This window comes from Octopus bimaculoides, chromosome 1, assembly GCF_001194135.2.
Source record: "Octopus bimaculoides isolate UCB-OBI-ISO-001 chromosome 1, ASM119413v2, whole genome shotgun sequence".
In the NCBI taxonomy this organism is placed as follows: domain Eukaryota; kingdom Metazoa; phylum Mollusca; class Cephalopoda; order Octopoda; family Octopodidae; genus Octopus; species Octopus bimaculoides.
The window spans coordinates 132,177,748-132,187,904 of NC_068981.1; the positions used below are offsets into that span (position 1 = coordinate 132,177,748).

The following is a 10,157-nucleotide window of genomic DNA, read 5'->3' on the forward strand; positions in this document are numbered from 1 at the left end:
ATATATACATATACATATATATGTATATCCCTCTCTTTCACTCTCATTTATTATTGTCATCTATGCATTCATTTATCTAATTTTGTCACCTGAAAACTCTTGGTTATAGTTCTAGTCAAGAATTCCAATACCCAATTCTATCTTATTATTATCATCCATATTCTCTCACACCAGCAGCCTGAGTTTTTGCTGTTTTATAGTCTGCTCGCCCTTCCCACCACCTGTACTGGAAGTGTCTATCCTCTGACCTCTATCGGGCACGGGTGAATTTAGACCAATCTAAGGCTTTCAATAGGGTTGACCACGAGTATCTGGCGATGCCCTAGAGGAGACTCTAGGCTTCAATAAAAAGCAGCTAGCCAGCCTGTTCGGAAGGACCTTTGGGACGAGATTTCTGGATAATTACCAGAAATCCTTGACATGGTTGTGCTATCGATCGGCCTTACCGGTTCAGGAAAGGTTGTCAAGGCATGGTTACGACACCTCTCCCACGTGTCCGAGGTGCAGTGAAATGGTCACGCATTCCTTCGTACACTGTGAGGAGTCGAGGGAGTTGATAGCCTATGCCGAACAGCTGATGTCGGATGCGGAAAGAGTACGGCTCTCGATTGAGTCCATGATAAAGATTGTACCACCTTTCTCTTTCTCTAGAGAAAAGAAGGTAGTATTTCTCTGTGTAATAACCATACTGAAAGTCATGGTATGGAAGATGCGAGTGAAAGGGATTGCGACAGGCCATTTCATCTCCAGACGTGGGCTGGTGGATTACTTCACCGCCCACCTTTCTAGCAAGATCCATCTGGAGAGGAGGAGACTGTCGCAAAGAGTGTTTGGAAAAAGATGGACGGAAGTAGTAAGAAAGATGAGAATGCAATGAGCTGTGCTTGCACGGTCGGTCCAGGCATAGAAGAACAGAAAGGATTACCAAAAGGAAATCAACAGGCGGGTTAGTTCACTAACCCGAACCCTGTAAATAGTGTGAATTTAACATGTAATTTTTAACTCATATCATTCGACATTCATATCCATAAATTCATTCGTTTATAATCTTGTGTTAGAGTGTGTCTGATCCCTATAGTCTGTCCCCTCTATGTATCCTTTTTATAAGGAATAAAGAAAATGCCTCTAACCTCTATTGGATGTCTCTCTCATGAACACCCCCAAAGGCCTAATATTCCCCCATCCCTACTTAGGGTTTATCTCCTATGTAATGTAGTAATTATGTAGCACATAAAATGATGGTGTAGTGTATGCAGGATGAAGGCTATTGTATGTTTATGAGTTCTGCCAAAGGCGAGCTTTCTTTTCAGGTACATGATGTTGTTGTCCCCCATCCCAGTGTTTCACGGGCCCACACCCTCAGGGTTGGCACACTTAATGTTGGTACACTGAAAGGTAGGTCTGGTGAGATTGTTGAGCTGCTTGAACAGAGAGGAAGTTCTGCTAGATTCCTCACAGACAAAGAACATAGGTATAAGATTTTCTGGGCAGGGAACACTGATGGGGTCGGGGGCCTGGGTATACTTCTTGTGGAGAAATGGGTGTTAATAAGGTAATCAAAGTAGTCAGAGTCTGTGATAGAATACTTAAGATTAGATTAGTGCTGCAACATGGATTAGTAACCATTATATTGGCTTATGCCTCTCAGCTGGGGCTACCTGCTGAACAGAAAGATCGATTTTATGACACCCTCTTGCAGACAACCTTATCAACGAATGACAAGGACCTTCTCTTTGTGGCTGGTGACTTCAATGGGCGTGTTGGACAACATGCAGGGGGCTTCCATGGTGTATATGGAGGCTATAGTTTTGGTTCCCGCAATGAGGAGGGAACCAGGCTGCTGGAGCTCTGCGACGCAAATGATTTTATGGTTTGTAATACTTACGACAGGAAACCTGCCAGCCACCTATTCACCTACCGATCTGGTGGACACACTAGTCAAATTGATTACATCCTCGCCAGGAAAGATGGCTACTTATAAGTGTCAAAACCTTCCCAGGTGAAGAATGTACCCCACAACATAGATTAGTAGTTAGCAACTTCAGGATCAGGTCTAAATGGATGCCCAGAAGACAGCCAGCATGGAGAAGAAGGGTCTAGAAGCTTAAGGATCCTATGAATGGACAGAGATTCAGAGATGTATTACTCAAAGCTTTTGACAAAATAGAAGGGGGATATAGTATCATATAATGTGGAAGACAATTGGAGGTTTCTATGGGACAACCTATTGAGGGCTACTGACCAGATCTGTGGATGGTGCAAAATTCTCTCTTGACCCAAGGTAACATGGTGGTGGAACAATGTAGTTGACAGGGCCATTAGGAAAAAGAAACAGGCATGGAAGGACTGGAAGAATGGTGGTAGCAGGGAATTGTATCAGATTGCCAGAAGGGAAGCTAGGAGACAGGTTTATTTTGCCAGAGGGGAAGCAGATAAGAAAAAAATTGCCAATGTTCTGCATTGTGAGGACCAAAGACTTGAAGGGTTTTGTGTTGCAAGACAGTGTGTGAGAGAAATGTGTCCACATAGATGATGGCTCACTTGCATTTAATGAGTCTGCAAGGAGAGAGATGTGGTGACACCACTATGAAAGGTTGCTAAATGAAGAGAATGAATGGGAGAAAGAGGGTCTGCCGAATGTCAACCCAACAGAGGGACCAGCTATCTGAATTCACAGTACCTTGGTAGATATAGCAATTAAGAGTATGAAGACTGGGAAAGACCCACCCCCGCCCATCAGGAATCACCGCAGAGATGCTTAAAATATTTGGCAGTGTCAGCTATAGTCTAGTCACCCGTATAGTCAATCAAGTGATACATGAAGAAGTCATACCCAACGGCTGTTGTTCGCGTGACAGTAGCATAGGAAAGTAGGTTATACATCATTAGATGTATACCTGACTTTCCTATATAAAATTAAAAATATAATGGAACGCTGAACTCCAGACTATCAACTTAAACAACATTTATTCAGGTGGTAAATATATACATCTTTAGCTCTTGTTTGTTGTTACAGCTTCTGTGTGTGTGAGTATTGTCGTTGGGACGTTGGTATGTAGATGTAAGCGAGCTGTCGAGCGTAAGTCCGAAAGATGGAGAGAGACAGCTAAACACGTCCATGCTCAATCGCTGGCCAGCAAGAAAGAGGCAGAAATGAAGCGGGAACGCTTGGTTGTTGAATTCCACGCATGCGTGAGACTACGCATGCGCACAGCGTTACTACAGTAGTATTAGAGAGAGATATGGTAATGTTGCAGAGAAAAGAAATTGAGCTAATGAAAGCAAGAGAGTGTGGGACGAGATGGCTTCTACATTGGTTAATTCCATAGTTGTCATTCTGTGAAGTTACCTCAGTCGAAACAGCATTTCGCTTGAGCCGGTCAGTCGCCTCTCTGTCAGTCATTCTCACTAACTGTGTTCTGACTTTACTTGCGGAGTTCTTGTTTTTATAACTATCCAAAATTAGCCAGAAAGATAGACGTATTGTTGAGAACAATAGATTTCGTTGGAGGCCTGTGATATCTCTATTGTAGCTATTGGTGAAATAGAAGAGTCAAGTGGCGAAGACATTATTTTGCTTAGCTAAGGCATCTGGCAAATGTAACTGCTGTCACTCACAGAAAAAAAAAAAAAAACTATTGTTTTACCGTGAGAAAAGTGCTGTTGAACTATTAATTGAAATTTGGCCATCGAGGATCAATTCCACGCCATGCCTGCAAGATCCACTACAAGCATTTGTAATAAAAAGACTATCTCATTTTGCTTGTTGAATCTTTCATATTCCAATGCAGATGAATCCTCATCATTCAACAATGAGAATTTGATTCACTTAACTGAATAACCTGCTCCAGTATCAATTTATAAATAGCTAACTTTCCACGGATGCGTGTACCCTTTACATAAATTCCAGGTAGAATCAACGTGACAAGGTGTGACAGGGCATGTACTTTTGAATTATGGGGTACAAAACATCTGATGTGCTACTATACAGTTTCCGATCGTTCAGTTTCATCAACAAAATATGAACTGACTTAAAACTAAAGAAGGCGACATCTGCGTAAGATGCCAGTGGGATCGAACCGTGGATATCGTAGTTGTGAGTGAACTTCTTACTTAGACTGCACTTTCAATTTATAAAATACTTCATAATATAAATGATGGGCAAGAAATGTGTAGTTTAAAATTCGAGTTGTTTCCCTTGTTTTTTAATTTTTTTTTATTATTATTCAATTGTTGAACCCGGAACAAACACAAGTTTCTTATTAAGTTATTGACAGGTGTCGTCTCAATTTGTTTCATGAACTTTCGTTCAGTTTGCTGCAATAATGAACGAAATTTTAGTCAGAACCAATCGGAGTTTTTATAATGTTGGAGATACAGTTTACGGGTAAAGAAAAATTCTTTATAATTATTTTGTTATTTCTATTGTTGCGTTGTTGTTATTTAGGCCCACCTTCATCAACAGATTGATGATCAAAAATATTTCAGCCGTGGTCACCTCATCCCTTTTGACTGTCTAAGATTAATTAATTACCAGGAAGTCTTTCTCGAATTTTTTTTTAAACAGTGCAGTGTAATTTGATTTGAAGTAAATTTGACTGTTATTACTAACAAGGCGTGGGACCATATAGAAGCTTTCGTTTCTATTGTTCTTTCTTTTCTTGTTTTTCTTTCTATAAACACTTGAGTTTCACAGTGAGGCTATTCCACTTCAGTTTCATTAGCGAAAGTAGTTATTTTAATGGTAACATAAATCTAAATAGAATTCGTCTAGCAAAGTAAATCAATCTATAATATTTGATCTTGTTGTTGCGTAGCCTTAGGTCAGTCCTGATCGACCAGTACTATGGTCAGACATTTCAACCTCTGCAAGAACTATTGGATTGAGATTTCTTAGTCTTGTTTACGTTCTTTAATACTTTTTATGTAGGACAGAAATTTTTTTCTTCTTGATTCTGACTGAGCATTTGGAATTGAAAAACAAAACTCCGAAGATTGCTTTTGCGTTTTCAGGAGGGGTAACATAATAGAAAAGCTAGGACGGAATTAAAAACAAAAAAAAAACACCTTAAAAGGAATGTGTATTTCCCTTTTTTAAGACGATAGAGTGATTGAGCAAGATTTGGCTATAGTTTCTAGCAGGTAGAACGACCACTTTGGGACTTCTTCGTTAGGTCGTATTGATTTCAGTAGTGATGGTAGTCATAAGACAAGCACTTTGCTTCTTACTGTAAACAATGTCGCTCCATTTACGTTCTTAATGTTTACTAGAAGGAAAAAGTGGAAGAAAAAAAAGAAGACGTTCCCTCCCCACTTAAAAAAAAATTCATAAGTTTCTGATTCTCCTCTCCCAAAATTCCATGTTAGAGAGAGAGAGAGAGAGGGGGGCCTTTTAACTGTTATAAATGAACAACTGTAAATAGAAGCTAACAGTTACTGTTGAACGAGAAAAGACTTTATCTAAATTATTTTCACTATTTGGATCAAAGAGATCGGAAGAGCTCATACAGAAGCCCTCCAAAACGATGGGAAGATGACCGTCAGAAAATTCAAGCTCAAATGGAAGAGCAAGGTGCAATCAAGGGAAGAATGGAAGTGTTTTCTAGCGATGTGTAGCATATCTGATAGTCTGGTTGATAACCCTAAAACCCTAACCCTAACACCCTAGTGAAAATCGTGCAGGTGTTAATCTGAAAATTTACCTTATATTTTTATTAACTTGGTTTGCCAACTGTCTGCAGGTGTATATATTTTACATAACTTCATTTCAAAGCTTTGTTTATTTAAGTTCCTCTTTTGTGCTGTTGGAAAATGTAACCCTTCAAATTACTTAGATAAGGATACAATATGATTTTCTCTGTTGTATATTAACAAACAGATTATTATCAAATATTATTTCCTCCTGTTCCCCATCATCGTCGTACTATATCCGTTTTGATCATATGCTGTCTTATAATGCATGATAAAATCCTATCCTGTATGGTACGGATCTTCCCACTTCTTGACTTTTCTCCTTCCTTCTGTCACAAGTACCTTCCACTGTATACTCTTTTACTTGTTTCAGTCATTTGACTGTGGCCATGCTGGAGCACCACCTTTAGTCGAGCAAATCGACCCCAGGACTTATTCTTTGTAAGCCTAGTACTTATTCTATCGGTCTCTTTTTGCCTAACCTCTAAGTGTCGGGGACATAAACACACAAGCATCGGTTGTCAAGCAATGCTAGGGGGACAAACACACGCAAACACACACACACAGATACATATATATATACATATATCCAACGGGCTTCTTTCAGTTTCTGTCTATCAAATCCACTCACAAGGCTTTGGTTGGCCCGAGGCTATAGTAGAAGACACCTGCCCAAGGTGCCACGCAGTGGGACTGAACCCAGAACCATGTGGTTGGTAAGCAAGCTACTTACCACACAGCCACTCCTGCGTACAAAACATTTTTACCTCATCAGTGCCATCCATCCACAGCATCAAATATCAGTGCAAGCACAGCTGCTATCCCTACATACATTGACTAATGCTTTGAATCCTCCACTGTTCACTTGAATTCTGATTAGATACTTTCAACTGATCATACTCAACTAATTTTGATCCAGTCTCTGGATTTTCTACATTCATTATCCATATCTTACTACCATCCAGCTTCACACATTTCCCTATGTATTGCCTTTGCATGGAGAAAATTCACATTAGAAGTATTAGCCTCACATATGGGTTGAGTAAGAATATATTTTTGATATTTTTTACAAGCCAATAAGAGTAGTAATGTATGTCATTCTTGTTGATCCTTCAATGATCACTACAATAAAATTGTTCAGTCTGCTGTGTTGATTAAAAAAAAAAAAAAAAAAAAATTTCAAGCTTTTGTAAGGAATAAAGCCAAATAAATATATACAGCAGTTTCTATATTTGAAAAAATTTCAAAACTTGAGCCCTACAAAATCCTGTTTTGTGCCACTCAAAGCAGCAAAGTTGGTGTTTTCTTCTGAATCTTCATTATATGCAGCAATAATGTATACCAATGTAAGTAACTACAATGTGCAGGTGTGGCTGTGTAGTAAAAAATTTGCTTCCCAACCACATATATGGCCTTGGATTTAGTCTCAATGTGTGGCACCTTGGGTGAATATCTTCTACTATAGACCCAGGCCAACCAAAGCCTTGTGAGTGGATTTGAAAGATGGAAACTGAAAGAAGCAGTGTCGTATATATGTGTGTGTGTATGCCTCCCACTACATGACAACAGTGTTGGTTTGTTTGTGTCCCTGTAACTTAGTGGGTTAGCATAAGAGACCAATAGATTAAGTACCAGATTTCAAAAAGTAAGTACTGCATTCAATTCATTCCGCTAAAAACCTTTAAGGTGGTGCCCCAGCATGACTGCAGTCCATTGGGTGAAACAAGTAAAAGATACAAGAAATGAATTAATCCAAATGCATCTTTCAGTTTCTGAGAAGCTTCCAGATGTTTTGATTAGAGAAACAACTAATTATCCATAATGAGTTGAAATGTTTCTGTTTTGAATCCTTTATAAGAAATTGTCATACTTGTGGTTTCACTTCTGTTCTCTTTAGACTTCTTGCTTGTAACTATTAATGTGTACAAGTGTGTCTGTGTGTGCATGTGTGTGTGTATATATATATATATATATATATATATAGCCTTTAGGAAGCCAAACAAGAAGCTATCATACATTAACACAAATTCCTGTCATCCAGCCTATCCTCAAGCACAAAGATTTTTGATGCTGCCTGCCCATATTACAATGAGGCTTTGGCCACCAGCAGTTACACACCAGACCCTAACCCCTCCAAGAGAAAGTGCCACTGGAAAGTGTTGTAGTTCACACTACCCTTCTCTTTAAGTGTTAAAACCCAAGTAGGGAATATATTTCTTAGCTTAGTAGATAAGCACTTGCCCCATACAAATAGGCTCTACAAAATATTCAATAGGTATATCTTGAGAATTTCCTTTAATTGTGCACTCAGTGTAAAAAATATTTTAGTACGTAGGTCCACACCTGAGACAGAAGCAGGATGCTCATGTAGGGGTGATGCAGCATGACCACTGAATGGCCACTGTAACATGGAGATGATCATATACAAGCCAGAGGTAACAGCTGTAGGCCCAAATGGGTAACCAAATGCGTGAAAGTATATGAGAGCCCACTATAACAACCACAAGTCCTCCTTCAACATCCTGGAGGGACACAACGCCACAACCCTAGCTAAGCATGTTTAGTCTTTGAAAGAAGGTGCCACTGAGTACAGCATAAAGTGGAAGATCCTAGAGAAATGTAAACTGTACTTCAATAGCAGCAGATTATGCCTGGCTGAGAAAAGAGCACCCAGCACCCAAGCATTTACCTGAATCAGAGAAGTGAAATTTTTAATCCTTGCCCACATGAAAGGAAGTACATCCTAGCATACCTGCATGCCCCATCATAACTATAATCACCAGTCCCACAACTTTGGCCTTCCACCAATATCTTGGAGCCTGGCAAAGAGTTTGATCAAATCATACACTAATGCACCCACAAACATGCATGGTGGAACCTACCCAATTGACTGTTTTCCACTACCGCCAATATGAACTTCCACACATATTTTACCCTTACATACACTGCATGCACACATAAAAGCCCCATGTACTTAACCAATGCATAAAAGAAAGAAAACACACTAACGAACACAGATGTGTATGCCACACCCCCTGCAAAGGTTATACATATAGTACCACTACACAAATTCCATTTCCACAAGAACACCAACCTTAAAGACATACACATTTCCCACAAACTTTTCCAGAAAACTCTTACTAACTTGCCACATAACCACCCTAGTGGTGAGGTTTTGGTACCGAGGACATAACTCTTAACTCAATCCCCTACTCATTTCGTTTCATTATCTTTTTTACAGCAACTACAAACTAGATATGTCTGTTCACCTCCAACAAAAGAGAACAGTCGCTATATTTCATTCCATATTGACTACCTCTGATGAGCACAGAGTTACATAACCGGATTGTTACTTAATACTCTGTTGAATCCCTGGAGCAAAACTCATTGATCAGATCGGCCATAATGGATATATAATATTGTATACTTCAGATAATATATATATATATATTTATGTATGTAAGCTGTATTTAAAATTAAAGTTTAATCAGGTGACTTTAAGGTGTAGTATCCAAACCTTGTCATAGGAATGTCCCTTGTAGTGTGCCTGCAAAACACCTTCACTGCTTGCAGCTACCAGGCATCATCTAGGGTAGTGCACTTGTGTTGCTGGATGTACATAAGGACTTCCTTGGTGTGCGTTGAGTGTATTCTAAATGATTAATTAATATGGAAGACACCGTATTAATCATTTAGCATATTTATTTATGTATGTATATATATGTGTGTATATATATATATATATATATATATATATATAAATATATATTTATGTATGTGTATATATATATATTTTATGTATATATATATATATATTTATGTATTTGTATATACATTTAAAATATAAGGATAAAATCTATATAAGATTTTTCAAGTAGCCAGTGTGAAAAACCAATTTAGGAAAAAATTAATACAAAGTAAATAATTTTTCTTTATTCTTTTTTTTTCTTCCTTTATTTGCTTCAGTCATTTGACTGCGACCATGCTGGAGCACTGCCTTTAGCTGAGCAAATCGACCCCAGCACTTACTCTTTGTAAGCCTAGTACTTATTCTTTCAGTCGCTTTTGACAAACCGCTAGGTTACGGGGATGTAAACACACCAGCATCGGTTACCAAGCGATGTGGGGACAAACACAGATGCACAAACATATACATACCCATGCCAGCATGGAAAATGGACGTTAAACGATGATGATAATGATGATGATGATGATGATGATGGGCTTCTTTCAGTTTCCGTCTACCAAATCCACTCCCAAGGTTTTGGTCAGCCAGAGGCTAAAGTAGAAGACACTTGCCCAAGATACCATACAGTGGGATTGAACCCGTTTCCATGTGGTTGGTAAGCAACCTACTCACCAGACAGCCACTCCTGTACCAATAATAAATAATAAATGAATTTATATAAATATATATATATATATATATATATATGTATACATATATATGTATATATATATATATA

The 10,157-nt window shown here is 38.7% G+C and overlaps 1 protein-coding gene across 1 annotated transcript in view; it reads left to right on the forward strand.

The window, feature by feature from the left end:
• Positions 1–4,208: 4,208 nt before the first annotated feature.
• LOC106881505 (uncharacterized) overlaps positions 4,209–10,157 on the forward strand; it is a 59,889-nt gene continuing 53,940 nt past the window's right edge. Inside the window, exon 1 of the mRNA XM_052970838.1 lies at positions 4,209–4,387. Coding sequence (XP_052826798.1) covers positions 4,326–4,387 — 62 coding nt within the window. The 5' untranslated portion in view covers positions 4,209–4,325. The remainder of the gene's footprint in view (positions 4,388–10,157) is intronic.